We start from the raw sequence: 23039 nt of genomic DNA, 5'->3' as shown, positions 1-23039 counted from the left end.
CACATGCACACATACACAAACAAACAAATGCATACACATCGGCACAGATATACAGACGTACGCAGGTACACACTTGTCCACATAGAAATACAGATAGACACTCGTAAAAAGAAAGTGGTTCTCATAATCTTTTATCTTTGTGCATGGTCAATCTATTTTAATATGTTATTGTACAGTTTTCCCTGGGCAATTGGCATTGTTTATTCCCAAGTGGAAATTAGCTCGTTGTTCGTATGTTGGGAAGCAATTTGTGTGTCAACACTCAGGATAACCGCAGATAATGTGCGGCTGTAGTCAGACCTACACCTTTTATAAGACAATCAGCCTAACAGGCTGCACAATCTTTGGCACTCTCACAACTCCCTTCGTGAAACCATTCAAGAATGGCATATAACTAACACCAGATAGTTGACGTTTGAACAGCAATAGCGACCTCCTTTTAAACTCTCAGAAAAACAATGTTGTGTGATTCTGAACAGTATCTGCTCCAATTCATCTCGGCTATGCCCCGTGAAAGCAAATTGGGCTATCTTGTTAAACACGCCAAAATGTGTTTACCACCAGCATAGTCCCGTCCTCATTTCTCTCTCCGAGATGTCTGGGCAGGAAAATTCAAACTGAAGTTAATGGAAAAATAATCAAGTTTAGACTAGGTCAAATTTACATTTGATTAATTAAAAATATGGAGCCCCGCCCCCTCCAGGCTCGCATAAATCACATTGGCACAAACTGTAGAATTTTACTCATGAAATGCGTGTAAAACTTTATGGTACACATACAATGTCTTCCCGTCTCTACTTATATCTGCTGTAAAGATGTGGCTTTGAAATGTCAGATCTCGGGTTGCTGTTCTCGACAATAGAGCTACAGAGATAAAGCTGCGTCTTCTACTGCGTATACTTTTTTTTAAAAGGGGGTGCTTGCTTTAACGTGTTACATTTTTAAACAAGGGACAGATGACAGCGTTAAGAATCACATTCTTATTGAATAGCGTTTGTCTCACACAACCTGTCACATCCTATCTTTTTACTTGGCAGCGAAGGGGTTTCCAAACAAAAGTAACACGTGCTTTCACGAGCTATGGGCAGCAGCTTGCTTAGACACCGTTTTCCTATCTTGATTTATTAGAGGCGTATCTCTCTGTCTGCATCTCTCTCATTTCGCTCCTTTGTGACGAGCGTGTCGCTCTGCAGCAACCTCAATCAGCAGGTTAAATGGATCTCGCCAGGCGGAGGTCGATGTGAACAAGCTGCGAGATATTTCAGACCCATTCCACTGAGGATTGTCTCCAAGAACCCCCCACCCCCCCCCACCCCCCAGACGATTTTAAAAGATTCTAGGTAGCTGAGAGCTGGAGAATTCGGGACAAGTAACAACACATATAATGCAATGCCTGAGCAGACCTGGAATAACCCGCTGGTGTCCTCTCTTGGTTACACTGTGGAATCAGTCTGTTTCCCTCTCCTTATGTGAACTGAATACAAATGGGGAAGAGATCCACATGGAATTGGAAGGATCTGAGTGTCCCATCATTGCTACTGCGCGAGAGAGCAGGTTGTGCAGTGGTTTGAGACTGGCCCCACCGCTGAACCTGGATTGCCTATTCTGAGAGTTTGAGTGTGTGTATGTGTGTTTGCGTGGCGGGGTGTTTAATTTCAACAGTATCGCACAATTTAGCCTTTTCGGCGAAGCCCTGACTCCAGAACATGCACAGGAACTTCCGACGGTGGATCCTATATGTCTTCCTCTGCCTGGGTTTCATCTATGTCAAGTTAGGGTAAGTAAAGAAATCGGAATTTTGTTGAAATTTTCAGAAATCTGGAAATTTCAACAAAACAGAAAACAATTAGAGCGAAATAGTTCAAAATCCTGTAATGTGCAAACGGGTGTGATTTCTGCAAACTGTATATACATTCTGGATCTCACTACTAAGGTGACTGAGTGACACACGTGTAAAAGAGACTTTTATTTGTTCCCCTTAAATATGACGTGAGCCTCCGAATGAGCTTGTACAGCATCGCTTTCAAAACATAATTTTAAAAAATGAATCACTCGATAAGAGATCTCTCGCAGTCGGTTTCCAAACCATAGCGAATGTACAGGCCTGGGCAGAACCGTTGATGCTATCCATCATACATACGTGTTGAAATTATTTGACAACTGGTTTGTCTGCCCTCCTCTGATGCAACAGATTGGAGACAAAAATCAAGTTTTACACGGGGAGAAGCGCGAGCAGAATTTAAACAAAAAAAAAGGCCGAATTTGTAGAAATGTGTTGACGTGCTGACACCTGCTATTCAGTGATCAGGCTTCATTACTGTCAAGCGGAGGTTTTAACTCAGTACACAGGTTGTGCGTTTATGAATATTTGCCAACTTGCCTGCCTCTGTGCCCTTATTAGTTGCAAGGCTGAGTTGTATTTCCACATTCCTCAGCACTAACCCAACAGTCCCGGTTTGTTAGAATGCGCTGCTACCTGTTATCCCCTCTGAACTCAAATACTTTTGGCGCTACATAGTTGTGGGATTTTGGATGAGGAATGCACAACTTTTTTTTCCCCCGACTCTGCTAAATCCCGTCTCTTATAAAGAGATGACGATGCCTCTGGGATTTGGAGGGGTGCAGTCCGAGGACAGGGATAGAGGAAGGAGGGGATGGGGGGGGGGGGGGGAGGTGGAGAGGGGGGGGGGGGTGAAATAGGTGTCCGGTTAGTTCCCTAAGAGTTCACATCGAGTGGAAACAGTGCGAGGAGGCAAGCAACTAAACACACAGTGTAACGACCCGATTGAAGATCAGAACAAAAACCTCCCAATTCCCACTGAAACCCACACTCTAGATCCCAGGGGAATGTTTGGATTCGGGAGATTAGTTCAAACTTTGCCGAACAGGTCAGGGTTTGCGAGCCGCCGCCACGCCTATTCGCTAACCTGGAGAGCACAAGCTCTCTTCTTTTGGCAAACCAAGCCTGGTCGGGAACAGCTCCGGAGTTACCTGGATTAGACGGAATGACACGAGCGGAGCCGGTCGGAGTTGGATTTGCAGGAAATTCGATTGGAAAGCTACGTGGTCAGGCGAGGTAGCGGCGGATCTGGGTGGATGTTGCGGCGTTAACAGGTGTATGCTCCAAGGGGAACCGTTTTCAGAAGGGCAAAGCCCAGGGTGCGGAAGAAGAGCTGACATTTGTGGAATTGGTGTGATTATTGTAGGATTGAGACCCTGTCATTTACCTCCTTAGAGGCGTTCTTTTAGTGGGTGGGGGGGGGAATATTCAGCCCAGTTTAAAGTTTTGGGCGGTGCATTCCGTGCACCATAAGTAGGATATCCTGATTTCACACTTCCAGTCGGAGAGCCACTTAAAGGCATGGGTTGAAATATTTCCCCCGGATGGTGACGTCCATGTTACCTACAGCGACACTCGAAGTTTAGTCGGATAATGTGACCCAATAGCTGCCCAGAAGATATATTCAAAGCAGATGAGCTGCCCATGTTGGTTGCTTTCTGAAGTTAAATGTACACAAATGGGTCTTTATACAACGCGCCATTTTTTTTTAGAAATCACTGGCGATACCGCACGAATGTCCAAATTATGACGCCCCGAGAATATCGCTCTAAATCTATGTGTACTCGATTTATACCGTACACAGAAACCCGTGATCAGCCGCGAGTCAGGAAACATCAGTTAAGTGCATTGTCGTATTTAGAGAGGGACTAGTTTCCCACTCGGTTCATTCACTAGGACGTCTATCTCTCAAGAAATTTAACCCTCCTGATACTGCACTACTCGGGTAAGTTTATATTTTCATTGAACGGTATAATCCTGTTCGTTTAACAGGGTTCATTCCATCAGCAGCAGCCATTCAGTTCACACAAACTGCAAAGACATTATCAATCAGAAAGTTCTCAACGTAAAGGATGGGATTTTTGCCTTTTAACGAATACCACGCAGGGAATGTATTCAGGTATCGAACTGGTAGCTCCCAGCACGTTTTAAAAACAAAACGAATCCTCACGTCACACCAATTAACATCTTATTTTTAAAAATCTTTACATTCTAGATTTTGGTCAAAAATTGAGACGTGAAAATGTCTGACCCTTAAAAATGTCCATTTTCTGTTTCAAACTCCCAGCATCCCTGCCATTTTTCTAACGGATTTCGACCAAAAAAAAACTTTTGGAACCAGTCAAAGCGGATGGCTCATGCAGGAACACGCGGCTTACTATATGAAATAATTGACAGACTATGTCTCCCCCCCCACCCCACCCACCCAACCCCTCGTCTCCCCCCGTCCCCATCTCATTTTCTAACCAAGTAGCTTACGGGACATAAACCAGCTTTAGCAGTTCTAGTTCGGTTGACTTTCGAACGAATAGTCTTATTCTCAGGAATACTCAATTCTTGGGATAATTTGGTCATGAATCAAGCTGCTTTTCAAGCACGCTCTTTCCGGAGGGACTTTGTCGGACTATCTGAAAAGTGGCTGTAATCAGGAAAAATGAAAATGTTGCTTAAAACTATTTATTGGTCAAAATAAACCCAAATTAATTGTTTCGGTGTTTGACAAGAGATCAGTGAAACTAAGCAGATTAAACTCGCAATTGGGTTAGATTCTCCGACTACCTTAGGTGCATCTCAAACAATTGTACACAAAGCTCACTGTCTCTCTCATGCAGGTGTTTCACTCTGGGCATTGCCTGTAAAACGTCGATCATTTACAAACTGTAAAGTGACTTTAATGGGCTTCATTGTTGTAGGTAATGGATAGCAAGGTCCTAGAGGTAATGCTAGCTAGTTCTGAGAAGGTGCAACAATGAAAATAGTTTCAACCATGTTACAATATTAGTCAGTAATATGTTACTTGCCTAGCTTCTAAGAGACAATCAAATTAAAGATACTGTACGTGTTAAATCCAGCTGCAATCACACCTGGGCGAACGTAATTCCAGAAATTGTTCCTCAAATCCCCAAGGCTTACTAACAACAAGAACGAACAGGAAGATACGAGTTATTTGGAAACAAAACAAACGTTCCTGTAATGAGCAGTTGAGGGAGTAGTTGTACCTCAAAGTTCTATTCGGCGGTGGATGAACGTGGTGCAAAGAAGCAGATTCCTCGTCTATTAGACCAGGTGTTGAACTTCAGTGGCAACTTCCGGTGGGCCCAGAAATAATATGTATCTATATTACAGACTGACAACAGATTGCAAGAGCATCTATCAGTTGTGACCTCGTAACCTCAAGGGCAGTAAATTAACGATTGACTGTCAGTGCAGTGAATTAAGCAATCACTAAAGCTTACTCCCTAAAGTTCTCTTCATCTTGGTGCCCTACCCAAGCCACGACTTTTATCGTTATGTCAACATCATTGTATATAACCTGTCACCATTTAAGTAGCTATTATTTTACTGGTACCGTGTGCATTTCCATCATTTGTATTTTTAGTATTGTCAAGAGTTGGCTTTACACCACAGTGAAACTTTAATTAGTTAAAGTGTCCACATCATGCTCGATGATACCAACAATATCGTTACTCTCCATTAATGCTGCAGTTAGTCTCTCTGAACGAATAGTAAGTCAATTCTGGAAAACAGTATGTTACCTCTCCAGCACCCCTCACGCACTGAAACATTCCATAGAAGACGAACACTGCCTTCACACATCAAACAGTGTTCGAGTTAGACTAGTCACACATAAAACTTAACCATTCGACTTTTTAACTGCAATACTTGACCTTCACTAATCTACGCCAATGGAGGTAAATAGTATAGAGTAATTTCGCAAGGGCGGGGTATCATTATGAGAAGTGCACCGTTAGATCACAAGTTTGCTGTTAGAAGTGTGTTCCCGCCGTGTCTCATCCTGGCGAGAGAAGCGCGGAATGCTCAACTTAATGTTGTCCCAATGCTGGTTTAGAATAAAACATTCGTGAACTGTCTTTTTTTTAAAATCTTTTTTTTTCATCATCAACCACTTCGGAGGCGCTATGACACACTTCTAGAGCAGGTGGGTCTTGAATCCGGATCTCCCATTCCGAGGGTAACGACGCTACCATTGTACCACAAGAGTTGTCAATAACCCAATACCATTAAAAACGTAACCATATTGTGCTAATTTTCATTTAAATGTTAAAATTGGCTCCGTGCCAGTTGGGCTAAGACAACATGACCACCCTCTCAAAATGATCTCCGAATTTTAATTGGTTCAGATCAACCCTTTCAAATCATCCAGCCACAGTGCCCCGTGCAATAACTTGATTGGAACCCACACGGGAGCCCGGGAAAACAATAAGGTATCGCAGGTGTGGAGAGGAACATCCCGAAACCCCTCATTTTTACCAGATACCGCGGATAACTGTATTGTTGGTATTAATTTCTGTTTCAGTACAAAGTCAAGTATGAAGTATTAGAGTAGAATCTGATCAATAAAGCTTGTTAAATTTTCACTCAGAACGTCCCCGATCTCGCATATTGAGATGTTTCTTCTAAGTCTTGGTTGGCTCGTGCTCGACTACACTGCGGAATGGGCTGTTCTTGGGTTTTTTTTGGCTGCACCGGAGTCTTGGTTCTAGTCAGAAGGGCTTAAAATCATACTTCACTACCGAATAACTTTGCGCATTTCAGCTTAACCCTGTCCCAATATCTAATTTTGAGTGTTTGGAAAATGCGAACACTGTCTCCGGCTCTAAATGTTTTAGACAGTTTAAACAGCGTATGCTCTTGTGTTGCTGTCACAACTCCCATCTCCCAGCACCGCACTGAAGTCAGACAGCCCACTGTGTGAAACCACAATTGGCGGCCACTGCCCCTAACCCAGCCAAGTTAAAACCTCACGTTCCGGGTTATTTCTAATCAACCTGCTGAACTCTCTTCTGAAAACTCCGTAGCAGACGTGGTTTCGGGTCCAAGAGGGAGACGTCACCACTGTCCCTCATGTGCAGGTTTGCACTGAATTTTTGCATCCCCTTTAGGATGGAGCGGCGTTATGGTGATGCAATGGTCCAGTCCAAGAGAACAAGGTATTTTTGGGGCATGGCAACGTAACGAATGCTGACGAAGCTAGATTGGTACGTCAGAGCCGTGAAACCAACCTCTTAATATTTGATATGTTCGCAAAAATATTTAAGTTGACAAAATCCTTGGGCGGTATATCACCTTTTTAGCGCCAAGGTTTCAATCAGGTGTAGGCCCTTCAGGAAGTGCGAGTCCAAGGTCTACTTGCCCCAGGGGTGTCACAATGTGCCTGAACAGATTGATTTTCTAATATCTACAATCATGTTTTACTTATCTCTTGATATTGGGCTTCCGCTTAGCTGACAGCCAGACGACTGGAATAACTCGGGGTGCTGCCCAGGGAACCCAATATTAGCAGCAGGACGTTCACACCATTCTTCAAAAGGTAGTGGTATTTTTTAAATATCACTACCTTATAATGAAGCAATTCAGACAGGTCCTATATCACTTCAGTTACACTGCTAAAATGACATTTTTACAGAAAGAAAACATTCAAATAAGCTCTCGTCCTCTCGGTTCTCCCTGTTTGGCACCGGTTAACCTAAACACTGACAAAAGTTACACGCTCTCCTTCCAAAACCATTCTTTCAAATTAAAAGATGAAGTTTATATTTCATGGAAGTGCTCCCCTGCCCCTAACAGCAACAATATTTTGCCAGTTCTTCATAAGTTAATAATTCTTCAGAACTCAGCAGGTCTGGAAGGACCTGGAGTTCTGAAGAATGGTCAGGAGCGTTAACACTGTATTTCTCTCTGCACCGATGCTGCCACACCTGCTGAGCTTCTCTAGCATTCTCAGTGTTTGTTTGGCCAGTCCTTGTCCTAAAGTGGGTCGTGAGCTATTTATCTCCAAATGACTATACGTTCTAATGGCCTCACCACCCATTGTGTAAGTGATGTATGCGCTATTTAGTGTACTCCCCACTGAAAGCACCTGTCTCGTGAAACTGCGACTGTAATACCTACAAGTGTTGGCGCTACTGTATATGCCTACACCAGGAGTACTGAGTCTCCAGGACCTGGATTACGTTCACCTAAGGCTATCAGTACAGTCAGTGGAAAATGGTTCAAAGATGATAATATTTTGTGTTTTGAAATTCAGTCGTATTATCAATTCTATGCAGTAAAATTAAGACAAGTATCACAACGTAAGGCTTCTTGCCCCATAACTGGCCTTTTACTGATCACCGGATATCGAAGACGGTCAAATCAATGCCGTACGCCGCACGTCAATGGCTGCAGTAATCGTAGGTGGATGGATTTACATACAGAAGTTACATTCTTAAGGCTCTGTCTTCTTTTACGAAGATGTGTTGAATTTAATATTACCGACCAAACGAGGTACTTGAATAAGATTAGGATGCCATGTCAAAGGGAGGATTATACAAGGTATGACCTGTTGTTTTGGAAAAAGTCTTTAAAATAACGTGTGACTATTTAAATGAAACCCTCCACATTGCAGTGTCCAAAATAACTGGTTGCCTCTTTATACATGGATAGTTACGTTGTATTGTATCCTGGACCCATGGCTAATCACTAATTTCCCTTTAAAATGTGAGGAAGCTGTGTATGGAACTTGCCTAACTGTCTATCAGCAGATCTGAGCAATTTTCATTGTCATTTTTGCCCCATTGTGATTTGAAAGGGAGTGGGCGGATTGCAGTGGCTGGGATTAGCCTGTCTGCCCAATTGCAACAGGCGGTCTCCTGAGAGCAGATGAACTCTCACAAAACACTCAACCATTCGAACCGCAACTCCGAACAACTGCAAACCCCTGCTCCGTCATGAAAGAGAGGCAAAAACACCAGCTTAGCGTCAAGACACCGGACAAGACTAACTACCGAGGACTTAAACAAAGACCCAGCGCACAAATAGCATCTAGCATTCTTATTCTAATAAAACAAACAAATCCCGTAGGAGCTGGCGCAAACAGCGAACATGATCATCTTTATATCCCGCAGTGTGCTGCTATCAATTTATTACCCGCAGATGTTTCTTATCCTCACCAGCGGAAGTTACCTGTAAGTCAGACAACCTTTTCTTTTAATGACTTAAGATTCTCGAGGATTTAAGTCGTACCTTCAGAGTTTGGCTTTGAAATGCTAATACTCGGGTTGGTTGGGGGTGGGGGGAGGGTGCTCTGATTGCATTGTTTCCGTCTCTGGGTCTTTCTCGGACTCCCGGGTGCACTTAGTTACCTGTATATTTACACTGCAGTATTCACACCACCAGCTGGTCAATTGGTTGCCTCTCCCCTCCACTTTAAATGTAGATGGCAAATAGCCATTTACTGTGCGCTGGGGAAGAGGGAATGGCGAAAAGCACAGGGCGCTGGTGGACTCGGAGGGGTTGGCACAGCACCGGACTCCTCTCCAGGTACAGTACAGTGCACTGGAAAGTCCGGCTCACTTTCTGAGCCTGCCTTCAATCTCTCGCCCCTCCCTCTCTGTGTTCCCAATCTCACTCTCCATTTCATCCGTTTAAACTTAATCCACATGTTTTCTCTCTCTCTCTCTCTCTCTCTAGCCCAATTACATACTAACCCAAATCCTTCAGAAGATCTCTGGTTTTTTTTCTCTCTCTTTCAAAGGAAGCAGACAGAATGCGAACTCCCGGGGACGGCAGTGAATGGTGGGAATGTGCTCTCTAGTTTAACCCGTTCGTTGTGTAAGCGCCCTGTTAAACTGTAACAGGATCACTTCAATGTCAACCTTTCCGTAGATTTACGTCCAATGCAACACAATGACCGTCTGTTCGGAAGTGCAATTCAGCCAAGTCACCGGTTTGGAAACACAGTCGATAGGATTTTGCCTGGAGAGCGCCTTAGTTAATAGACGCGATTTGACTGGAATCGCTGCTCGGGCCGTAAGTTTTGTGTGATTTTGTTGATTCTTTCTGTTCTCTGTTTTAGAGCTTTGTCCTCAGTGGTGGCCTTGGGAGCGAATATCATCTGCAACAAGATCCCAGGACTGGCACCCCGGCAGCGGGCGATCTGTCAGAGCCGCCCGGATGCCATCATCGTGATCGGGGAAGGGGCACAAATGGGCATCAACGAGTGTCAGTACCAGTTCAGGCACGGCCGCTGGAACTGCTCAGCACTCGGAGAGAAAACAGTCTTCGGACAGGAGCTCAGAGTGGGTGAGTCACGGCAAATAGATCAAGTGCAGCTCTCTTTGAAATGCACTGTTTCATGACAGACTAGGGAGCAGCGTTGGAGGTGAAAGCCCAGGTTTTGCCGGACTGCAGTGACCTCACAGCACAGTGGCTACATAGCACACACCGATTTCTCAGCTTTTTGGGATTCATTTCAAACCCTCTCTCGACGTTGTATTGCTGACGTTGTCATCAAAGTTCTACTTTAGCACTAATATTGCAGACTATAATTTACATGCACGATACCTGTTAATCTCTTTCTCAATCTGATGCCATTTTAATGCCCCAGATTTGGTGTGGTCACAGGGTAAGAATTGGGAGGGGTGGTTGAAGCCCTAAGAAAGTAAACAGCCATCTTTTTACCCGTTGAGGTTGTAGCAGCAATCGGGCCTCAGTGGACAGATTACACTCCTTGCTACCTTCTTCCCAGCCCCAATCCTTCCCATTTATCTCTCCATCCCGGAGGCCCCCTGCCTCATTCCTGATAAAGGGCTTCTGCCCGAAACGTCGATTTCCGTGCTCCTCGGATGCTGCCTGACCTGCTGTGCTTTTCCAGCACCACTCTAATCTAGACTCGATCCTCAGCATCTAACAGTCTTCACTTTCGACAAGATGATTAAGCTATGCCTGAGGTCAGGAAAAAAAAACGCAAGTATTTAAAGTGACCATGGCTGTCAAAGCTGAATCCGAGCTGCATGGTCACCATTGCCATCTTAGACCTTGTGACCCCCAGATCCTGTCCACTTCTCATTGATTGGGAAGCCCTGCAGTATAGAATTGAAAATTACATTAGTATTATTAGCATGCTGCTCAGGCAATACACGCAAATGAATGACACTTCAGTGACAACATATACCTACCTCTTAACAAGAATGGGCTAATATTTTAGTTGTAGGAATCAGTCTTGGGTATTTTCCTTCTGATATTGTCAAAATAATTCTTAGGCTTCTGTCTGCATGATTTCAAAGATACAAGATATCAAATACCACATTTACTTTGAAGAAGCTTAAACTACTCATTGCACTGAGGCAAGTTAAATTTTCAACAGGGCAATTCAGAAATGTAAAAATACAGGTAGAATAATAGAGCACCAAAAGCAGTTTACAACACCTTCATCTACTATTAGTGTTTAAAGACTACATGTTTCCCAGTTGCTTCCAATAAACTCCCAGAATCTCAAATTTTGGTCCAAATATGAAACAACCTGCTAAAAGAGTCCAGTACTCTGTACGTCAGCACTGTGCCAAATTGCATATTCTTTTATATCTTTAATTAGTCTGAAAACAGGATATCAATTACCATGATCATAAGAAAAACACAACTCCCACAATCTTAAATTACAATATAAGATAATCCATCAAATATTAATATCTAGGCTCTGAGCTGTTGTCACACTTTAGCTTGATATTATCACATTAGACCAATGATGTAAACACTTATTTCCGATACCAATCCCATAATATGCTTATTACAAATAAACCTCTGTATGCTTAAAACACTGGCTTGTACAATTTAATGTTACTGAGGACAAGCTTTAATTTTACAATAACAATTCCTGTACTACAGATAGGTATCCCACATTTTCCTGCCATGATCTATAGGGATTGTTACTTACATCAATATAACTGCCAAAGCATTAGTAATAGCTGGGTGTTTTTCAAGTTTCACTTGCATCAGGTGTAATTAGGCAAGGTGATCTTATATAGAATACTTCTTATATAGTGTTATATAGAATATAACACAATCTTGTGTTGCGTTTGCAAACAGCAACATGTTTGATACAATACAAAACTTTCATCTCTTCCAATTTGTTTCCACTTGTGTATTTCCCCCCTACATCGTGATGTTATTGCCATGAAATGCATTCCACAGTGTGCTTCATTTGTATGATGAAAGCAATCTTTACAATTACTGACTAATGTATTCTATTTTGATTTTTGTTGATGAGGTTGTCATGGGTTAAATGTGCCCTTGACTGAATCAACACAATGTGACTAACATCAATATTTAATTTCTGATCAACAAAGAGAACAAATCTTACAGGAATCTTGTTTGCTTTATAACAGAACAATATCACATTACATTTTCTTCAAATGTACAATTGTTCTAAAAGAAATGTAGAGAATAACTTCATGGAAAACTATTTCTTGACAAAGTTGCAATGGCCATACTATTTTGATGGGAACATCACTACAATTGAAAAGAGTCTGCTTAAAGTCACCAGTACATATAAATGCAATTACTAGAGTAAGATAACATTTAGAGTTTGAAGTGAATAAACATTCCCTGTAATATAAACAATATAAATATCGAAAAGATAAAAATATTGCAGTTTTAATTCTGGAGCAAAGATGATAGTTGGGGATGGGTGATGAATATAAATTTGTTTGCTGTTCAGATTTTTGGTGTCACCTTATATTTCTTGTATTTAATATTCAATGACATTTTAGTAATAATGTTGCCAGAAATTAAATGTGAACAATGATAATACACAAATTAAAAATTGTCAGATGTGCTGCAAGTCCAGAAAACCAAACTTCTGGTTACTTTGTACAGCTTCAGTCTGACAGAATGCCTCCACTAGTAGGAATTAACTTCCACCAAAGTTATGTTCATGAGCTACACTGTGTGAAATAAAGATTGCATGTTGCATATTAATGTTATTCTTCAGTTCCATTTCACAAGACTGAGCAACTTTGGTGTCAGCAGTGAGCATTGACAGGAATGAAATGTTTGTTTGCTGTGTCTGCAGAATAAAGCTGTGTAATTGCTTAAACTCATTAAAGATTAGATTACTTACAGTGTGGAAACAGGCCCTTCGGCCCAACAAGTCCACACTGCCCCGCCGAAGTGCAACCCACCCATACCCCTACATTTACCCCTTACCTAACACTATGGGCAATTTAGCATGGCCAAGTCACCTGACCTGCACATCTTTGGACTGTGGGAGGAAACCGGAGCACCCGGAGAAAACCCACGCAGACATGGGGAGAACGTGCAAACTCCACACAGTCAGTCACCTGAGGCGGAAATTGAACCCGGGTATCTGGCGCTGTGAGGCAGAAGTGCTAACCACTGTGCCACTGTGCCACCATGCCACCCCAATTAAAGAAACATTCCAAAAAAAACATAACTATTGTATCCGAAACATTTCTATATTAGGCAAGCACACCAAAACAGATTGCTCAAACCAGTGCAAAACCAGCCTCATAGACTCATGAATCATAAGAAATTGATGTGAATACAGAAGAAATATTCTAATATATTCACCATAGAAACAGTCCCTTTGAAAGACATATAGTGGAACAAAGCCAGATTATGGATCACATTCCAAATTTTTGCCACAGATGCATCCTGCAATTAATTCAAGATATTTACCCACTCAGTTGAAACTGCCACCTTTCAGAGGCAGAGTACCTAAACATCCAAGCCTTAGCCTCAGCCCCAACATCCCCAAGTATCTCTTGCTGTTCATCAGGGACATCAGACAATGACACTTCCACTGCTTCAATGCAAGACAAGAATCCAACATTTGATATTTACTTATTACCTTTTGTAAAGTTAAATATTTTAAATACACAAGTAAAAGGCCATTGCCTCACATATGATGTCTTTAAAGGGAAAGTGTAGGAAGACATATTGCCATGTCTCTCAGTGTTAGCCTTAGTACATTTTAATTAAACATACATACTTACTGAATAAAGGTTAACTTCTTTATATTTGGAGCAGATTCCTGCTTGTTGTCATTTCAATTGATGATGCCATGGTGATGATGTCCATTAACTCTGAAATGTGGAAAAATTATACACACGGCTGTTTCTCTGCAGACTTAACACATCACTCAGGAGAGCTTTACCTTTATTTTTCCCACAACGAATGTAAGCAGCATGGTGTCATTGGACTAAATGGTGGCAGGTGGAGTCCTGTTTCTAACATTAAAAAATTAATATTTTATAAGCATTTGAATTTATAATAGAAATACATAAAATGAAATATTAACATGGAAAATTGCATAGTTCTCATTTCCCTTCAGTAGCATTCAGGCTTTCTGAAATTGATCTAAAGAATGTGTCATCAGGAGTCACATGCTTAGAATAAACAGAATCTCCAGTTCAGTCACACCACTGATGATGAGCTTCAAGTTATTTTGCTCATTTAAAGTGACAAGAGATCAAATACACTCATGAAAGAACAGCTTTGTCTTACCATCACTGACAAAATATCCTCAAGGTAGTGTTAGCCAGGAATTTCTACTTGTGTTCTTTGTAATCAGTGTCTGTACAATAGGACATTTATCTGATATAAAGATGAATGGAAAATCTGTAACACTTTGACACATGGCAAGAAGTATCTTGGGAATGTCCAGCTGAGGGTCGTATATGATAGTTTCTTTTTGCTTGTGTTACTCAATCAACAGAACCCAAAGTTCTCAACAAATTGGTAGCCCATTTTACATCTCTACCATATTTTATTTCCATTCTCAGAAGAGATGTACAAAAGGGAAACTTGAAATATAAACAGAAAATACTGGTACATTCAGCAGTCAGGAAGCAAGTGTAGGAAAGAGGAATGCAGGGTTAACGTTTCAGGGTGATTACCTAGGAAACATTTGATCTACAAAACCTATAATAAAGTTATTCCACCCCTCCCCACCCCCAAATACCACTTACAGGTAATCTTGGTGCTATTCCCTTGCTGATCTGATATATCCCTTTAAGTCTTCTGCTCAGACACTCCCTGTGAGAAAATGGTATAAGTAGATCCTGAGGTCAATGTAATTGAATTAGTGAGGGATGTTTGCTGACTACAAAATGCCTAAAATATCCTAACCCCAAGTCAGAAAAGAAAAACAACCTTTCTTTCCCTTCTTTATGCTTTTGATTTTTTTGATGTACAATGTCTCAAAAGTAATGGATACACAACTTTTAGAGTATTAAGTAGCTGATTTATAGCTCTCCCTCTTATCTTCCTTGCAAATACCATATCTCCAACTTTTCTTCACTGTCCCAAACCTTGGATGTGTTGTCTCTCAAACCTGTGCTCAACATTTCTGTAATTCCATGACTGAATTCAACCAGTCTGGTTTCTCCTTCACAAAGTACTAAAGTTGCTTTTGTCAAAATAACAACTGTCATCCAATGAAAGGCAAACTAATCACTTTCATCCTTCTGAATCAATTTGTAGTCTTTGATACAGTTGATGGCACACCATTCTTTTCTAGTGCCTCTTCATTATCATCCAACTAAGTAAGACTTCACTGGCCAGATTCCACTGTTATCCATCTAGTCCAAGACAGAATACTACCTTAGAATGAATGACTTCTCTTCCTAGATCATATTGTTACATCTGGTGTCCCCCAAGGATCTAAACTCCAAACCTTCCTATTTCTCAACTGCACAATATTATCCAAATATATAAGAGGTATGTGGAATATAGGAGACATTGTGGGAGACATCAAAATTGGAGGTGTAGTGGAGAACAAAAGAGATTACCTCAGAGTACAAATGGATCTTGATCAAATGGGCCAATGGGTGGAGGAGTGGCAGATGGATTTTAATTTAGGTAAGTGTGAGGAGCTGCATTTTAGAAAGGCAAATCGGGAGAGGCCTTAATTGTAAGGTCCTGGGGAGTGTTGCTGAACAAAGAGGCCTTGGAGTTCATAGCTCCTTGAAAGTGAAGTTGAAGGTAGATAGGATAGTGAAGACAGTGTTTGGTATGCTTGATTTTATTGGTGGCATTGAGTGAGCATAGGAGCCAAAAAATGCAGTGCTGGAAAAGCAGCATATGAGGAGCAGGAGAGTTGATGTTTTGAGCACAAGCTCTTCATCATTTTTTTCTCTACATTGAGTATAGGAGTTCTGAGGTCATGTTGCGGCAGTACAAGACATTGGTTAGGCCACTATTGGAATACTGCACGCAATTTTAGTCTCCCTGCTGGATGTTGTGAAACTTGAAAGGGTTCAGAAAAGATTTGCAAGGATGTTGCCAGGGTTGGAGGGTTTGAGCTATTGGGAGAGACTGCATAGGCTGGGGCTGTTTTCCCTGGAGCATCTGAAGCTGAGGGGTGACCTTAGAGATGTTTATAAAATCATGAAGAGCAGGATAGAATAAATAGACAGGGCCTTTTCCTGGGTGGTGGGTGGAGGGGGGGGGGATCCTAATACTAGAGGCATAGGTTCAAGGTGAGAAGGGAAAGATGTAAAAGGGACCCAAGCTTTTCATGCAGAGGGTGGTGTGTGTGTGTGCGTGGAATGAGCTGCCAAAGGAAATGGTAGAGGCTGGTGTAATTACAACATTTAAAAGGCATCTGGATGAGTATATAAATAGGAAGGGTTTAGAGGGATATGGGCCAAGTGCTAGCAAATAGCACTAGATTTATTGAGGATGTCTGGTTGGCATGAACGAGTTGGACCGAAGAGTCTATTTCCACGCTGCATATCTCTATGACTCTATATAGTTAGTTTTTATATGTACACTAATAACATCCAGCTATATCTCACAGTTACTTCTATTAACTCCTTCAATGTTGTCAAATTATCAGATCGTATGTTCACCGTTTGGTATTGGATCAGAAGAAATTTCCTCCAATTTAATATTGGGAAAACCAATGCAATGCTTTGAGTCTTTAACGGAAACTCCATTCCTCTATCTCTTGATGTAACAACTATCTGAGGCTGAACCAGATCTTTGCAACCTTGCTATCATATTTGACCTTGTTTACACAACCATACTATCATTTAGATTACCTATTCAATCTTGGTAACATCACCAGATTCTGACCTTTCCTAAGTTCAGCTGCTGCCTAAGCCCTTATCCCTGCCTTTTTTTACCACAATATTTGACTGCTTCAATATGTTCCTTGCCATCCTCCCACATTTTATCCTTTGCAAATTTGAACCCAGCCTTTGCTCCTCATGTCTTTACTTGTACCAAGTCCGCTTCACCCATCACCCCTATTGGTTCCCGCTCCTTCTATTTTTGTATTGTCAGCCTTGTCCTCAAATCCCTGCATGGCCTTGCCCCTCACTACCCCTAGAATCTCCCCTATCTTGCAATGCTCTAACATATATATACTCTTTATGTATGGTCTCTTGAGCATCCCAATTTTAATTGCTATACCACTGCTGGCTGTATCTTAAGCTGTAAAGACACTGGAATTCTCTTCCTGAATATTTCTGATTCTCCATCACTCTTTCTTCTTCAAGATGCTCCTTAAAATCCTACTATTTTGACCAAGCTTTTGGCCATCTGCCTTCACATTATGTATCAAATTCTACGTTATAACGTTACCATGAACTGCTTAGATCATTTTAATATAGTCAAGGCACAAAATCAACACAATTTGTTGCTATATATAAGTACAATTGAATTAAAAATATTGGGAAGGTGGTGATAAGTGGCAGATAAAGAAGAATGATTTCTTTAGAAAAAAAGGATGTCCTTGATCAGGATTATCAATGCTTAAATAAGGAGAAAACTTCAATTGGCAAAAAAAAGCTAACTAAACAATAAGGAAATCTAACTTGGAAATAAAAAATGTGATGTAAGATCATGAAGTCCCTAAACTTCAGCTAACATCACTATTTGTTTCTAGGAAAAAAACAGTAAGAAATATTTAAACTGAAAATGAGTAGTGATTTGAAGGAGGTTGTAATATAGGCTTGGGATTCAGATGTTATAGACTGCAACAACAAAACTCATGCTGCTCAGCCTTCAAAATGTATCAGGACCCTACTCTGAAGGTGTCAGTTCTATTTTTAATATGTTTTTCTTTTTTAAATTTTTTTTCTATTTTTAATTGCTTATTAAAGTTTCAATACAAGTGTCCACTTCGATCTTTGCTGTAACTTAACCATGGACCACCATATACTTCTATATAATGTGGCAATTTAGGAAATTCAACAAGATTATGATGCAGGTCATCTAAGAAATGAAGATGTTTTTGTCAACATATTTTACAGTATACTCCAGTATGTCCCTAAGAATGGGCATTCTGTATGCTGTCAAATTAGTGCTTGTTAGAATGAGGGATATCTTTGCTGGGCAGTGATATATCAATCCATTTACTTCTATGAGATTGGGACCCAAACCTTGACAAGTGTATCCTCGTTAGATGCCAGATATTGTGTCTTATTCTCAACCACAGACTAAAAGTTTCTGCTGTACAAATTTGATGTTGTAGACGCAATTCCACAAAGGGCTGTGATGCAACAATTTCCAAATAATTTCATTGAGAAAAGTTAAAAAGGTAAAGTTGCCATAGTCCTCCCTGGCCATAGGGCTGCTGTTTCATTCGAGAGAGTTAACTGGTTGTGGTTTAACTGAAAGGTCGTTACGACTCACGTAAGAGGAGAAGTTGAGAAGGCAGGACTCATGTTAACCTCAGCTGATGGGGAAATTCAACCCATGCTGTTGGCATCTCTCTGCATTCAGTCAACTGAGCTAACAGGAGAGGAAATTTAGGCAGACATTATATCTTTAGGTCAGGGTCCAACAAAGTAATTTCAGGACCCAGGCTATTTTACAATTTTAAATTAAAAACATTTAAATGATTTACACTATTGATCCAACAATTTCTATCGCCTGCTTGTGGTTTTGCCATTTTTAGTTTTTTTTGCAAATGCTGTCTTGCTTTATCCATTCAGTGTGACACGATATAGTAGATGTTTAGCAGCATGCAAAATGCATTCCATCAATCCAGCAGTTTCAATATTATCACAAACAGCTGAGCAATTTTTGAATATTCATGCTAAATTACTGTCATAAATTCATAATCATACAACTTACAACTTTAATCATCTGGCCTGCATTTGTATATTAAAAAAATTTGCAGCAACTAGGTGCATATGGAAAAAGGCAGTGAAAAAAGGTGAGGGAATAATAAATGATTGTACACTAGATTTACTTCAAGAATGGAAAACATTCAACACCCAAAAACATTTATTGCAATAACATACTATAATAAAAATAGATCTTTCATAGGTTTGCTCATAGTAAGGTGAATTGTCCTTACGTATATGATACAGCACACAATATATTATTCTGCTGCTAATATGCATCTGCTTTGCTTTAAAGGGGCTGATAAAGTTATAAAGTTTATTTTCTGTAAATATGCACAACTCTAGACTATCTGGAGGTAAATTGCTGCCATTGAGGAAAGTTTTCAGATTAACAGGCAGTTTATTGACTCTTGATGAATGGCGATCAAATAAAGTGAACCTTCTCTATTTCTGCACTGCCTTGCTAAACAAAGTGGGGCCAGTGGTGGGGGGATATGTATTTACACACAGAGGCAGAGAGCATCACTGAGTATTAAATAGTTTGCATCTGACAAGGAATATGGACAGTGAATATTGAGGAGTATTGAAATTTGTATTGAGATATCTCAGAATGGAACATGGTATATTGAGATAAACCTATTTCTATTGCACTTTTGAAAATATTCAATTTAAAATGTTCTGCCCTTTTGGGCTGTAGGTTCCACATGGAATGACATGGAATGAGGAGAAGAAGAAAACAATGAACTACAGATCAGTTAGCCTAACAGTAGTAGGGAAACTGCTAGAACCTGTGATAACACATTTGGAAAGCATCAATGGGATTAGACAAAGGAAACATAGGTTTGTGAAAGGCAAATCATGCTTAACAAATCTATGAGAATTTAACTAGTTGAATAGATGAGGGAGAACCAGTAGTTGTGGTGTATTTGGATTATCAGATGGCTTTTCATTAGGTCCCTCATAAGACGTTAAAACAAATGGGATGGGGGTAATGTATGTGCATGGATAGAAAATTGGTTGACAGTCAGGAAATGGAGGATTGGAATCAATGGGTCATTTTCTGAGTAGCAAGTTGTGATTAGTGGGATACCATAAGGATCAGTGCTCGGGTGCTAGCTATTCATGATATATATGAATGAGGGAACCAATGCCACATTTCCAACTTCACTTATGACACGAAACTGGGAAGGATTGAGAGTTGAGGAGGTTGCAAGGAGCAAGTTTAGTGAGTAGACAAAGACATGGTGATGCAGTACAATGTGGCTAAACATAAAGCTCTGCACTTCAGTGTGCAAAACAGAAAGAAAGAGTATTATTTAAATGGTGATATTAGGAAGTGTGGATGTGTGTCTAAGAGTCACAGAGTCATTGAGATATACAGCATGGAAACAGACCCTTCGGTTCAACTTGTCCATGCCGACCAGATATCCCAACCCAATCTAGTCCCACCTGCCAGCACCCGGCCCATATCCCTCCAAACCCTTCCTATTCATATACCCATCCAGATGCCTTTTAAATGTAATTGTACTAGCCTCCACCACTTCCTCTGACAGCTCATTCCACATACGTACCACCCTCTGCATTGAAAGTAGATAAGCAGATGGAGGAAGCAGTCAGGAAGGCAAATGGAGGCAAATGGTAAATTGGCTTTCAAGATAAGAGAATTTGAGTTCAGAAGTAAGGGTATCTTACTGCAGTTATACAGGGCTTTGGTGCAGTTTTTGTCCCCTACCTAAGAAAAAATATATTTGCCATTGAGGGAGTACAGCAGAGGTTCAATAAGCTGATGTGGAGATGTCAAGACTGTCTCATGAGGACATGATTATATTAGATGGCATAACAGATTTGAACAACTGAATAGCCTATCTCTGCTCCTAGTTTCTTTATTTCTATGTACACTGTAAGTATTAAGACTATTATAATGGTATTGAAATACCCAAAGGTGAATACTTTACATCCTTTTTGTTAAATCAAAAAGGAAGACCTTACCCAGGCCATGGTGAAAACAGGGAAAACATTGTTTCAAGGGTGTATAAAATTGATAAAGAGGAGATATTGGATTAGCTATCTGTACTCAAAAGTTGACAAGGCACCTGGACTGAATGAGATGTATCCAAACCTGCTGAGGGAATTGAGGAGGGAAATTGCAGAGGTACTAGCAATATTTTTTTCAGTCCTTCTTAGATGCAGGGATGGTATCACTAGGTTGGAAGTATCACAAATGCTATGCCCCAAGATAAACAGAACAACTACAGACTAGTCAATTTATTTTGTTGGGGAAATTCCTGGAAATAATAATTTGGCGCAAAGTGATGGCCAAATGTAGATTAATTGAGGAGAGCTGGAATGGATTTTGAAAGGGAAAATAATTTTAACTACAATGAGTGGAATATTTTAAAGAGGTAACAGAGAAGGTTGATGAGGGCAATGCTGTTGATGTAGCATAAATGGACTCTTGCGGGCAGCATTTGATATAGAATCATGTAACAGACCTGTGAGCAAAGATAGCTTGTGAACTGAAAGAGACAGTAGCAACATGAATTAAAAAAAAGTCAGAGTGACTGGAAACAAAGTTTATGGATAATAAATGTTTATCGGGTTGGAGGAAGGTTTGTAATGGAACTCCCCAGTAACCAGCATTGCAATCCTTGCTTTCAGTGACATATATTAAAGATCTAGACCTCGGAATGCAGATTTACTGAAACATGCAAACATTGGAAATTGTGAAGAGGACACTATCATACTTCACTGGAGCAATGTGTCAAGTTCTGGACATACACTTTAGAAAGGATGCAAAGACATTGGAAGAGTCTAGAAGAAATTTATGAGAATTCTCATAATGAGAGTTATGAATATAGATTAGAAAACTTGGGTCTGTTTTCTTTAAAGAGGAGGCTGTGAGAAATTCCAATAAAAGTATTCAAAATCATGAGCAGTCTAGACAGAATAAATGGAGATAAAACGTTCCCACTCATAAAAGGATTAAGCACAAGAGAGCATAGATTTAAAATAATTAATAAAAGGAGGAAAAAAGTGATATAAACAAAAACCTTTTCAAACAGCTGGATCTGGAAGGCATTGCCTGAGAGTACTGTGGAGATAGTTTCAATTGAAGTGTTCATCAGATCAATACCTGAAAAAGAACAATGTGCAAAGTTACAGGGAGAAGGCAAGACATGGCACAAAGCGTGATGTTTATTTGGAGAGCTGTCTAGACACAGTAGACCAAAATGGCCTCACTGTTTTACATGATAGCTATGTGAATGTTTTTACAGAGATATAATCGTCATTCAGTATGAAACCCATTGTTATTTTCTTGTCAATGTGATACAACAGTCAAAAAGAATAAGAGAACAGACTGTTACATGAAGACAATTATTTGCAAAATCAATACAGTTTAATTTATCACATGTATGTGACATTCTATGCTAATGTCAGTATATATAATTATATCATTAAGCATATTCTGGGGATAAATTTCACTTTCACTCTTCCATCAGTTTACTATCTCACTAAGGGAAACATATTCAAATGCCATAAAATTCAGCAGGATATATGATAATATACAACACACTGCATGTTATGCAATACATTCTAGTAAGCCCTATACCAAATATTATAATATTGTATTGAACCTGATATGACATATGACCTTATACATCCTAACACAACACTATACTGAATACTAGAATACATCTAAATGCACACACTTATACACTATAGCTTTTACCATAACAGGGCTATACTATGTGTTAATACTGTTATTTACACTAGTACTGGATATTTTAACAGTATTAGGCTTTGCACTGTATCCCATTCAATATATAACTGTGCTGAGCATCATACTGCTCTAATCTCACCAAGCTGATCAAGTTAAAAACACTTCTCATACTTAACTGAAATGCTTAAATTCTGGACTAGGTCCATGTACGTTGACATGGCTTTCTTTTTATTTTAGGGTCATGAGACTTCTGTGCTATAAGCAAATTCCAGTTATATTGATCCAATTTTTATGTACCTTTCAGTATTATGCTAAATTGGGCATTGCACTGAACACTAAAACCAAGTGAACTATAAGGTTCATATTATATTATACTGTG

At 40.3% G+C, this 23039-nt stretch overlaps 1 protein-coding gene across 2 annotated transcripts in view; it reads left to right on the top strand.

Moving 5' to 3' along the window:
• The first annotated feature begins 1160 nt into the window (after positions 1-1160).
• Positions 1161-23039, top strand: part of LOC140458153 (protein Wnt-7b) — a 90345-nt gene continuing 68466 nt past the window's right edge. Inside the window, exons 1-2 of one of the 2 annotated variants that reach the window (XM_072552315.1) lie at positions 1161-1777; positions 9918-10144. In XM_072552315.1, coding sequence (XP_072408416.1) covers positions 1707-1777; positions 9918-10144 — 298 coding nt within the window. In that variant the 5' untranslated portion in view covers positions 1161-1706. Of the gene's footprint in view, positions 1778-8830; positions 9028-9917; positions 10145-23039 lie in introns of those variants that run through there. The other variant, XM_072552313.1, reaches the window with a different exon arrangement.

Source organism: Chiloscyllium punctatum, chromosome 32, assembly GCF_047496795.1.
Source record: "Chiloscyllium punctatum isolate Juve2018m chromosome 32, sChiPun1.3, whole genome shotgun sequence".
NCBI classification, from domain to species: domain Eukaryota; kingdom Metazoa; phylum Chordata; class Chondrichthyes; order Orectolobiformes; family Hemiscylliidae; genus Chiloscyllium; species Chiloscyllium punctatum.
This window is presented reverse-complemented; position numbering and strand designations above follow the sequence as displayed.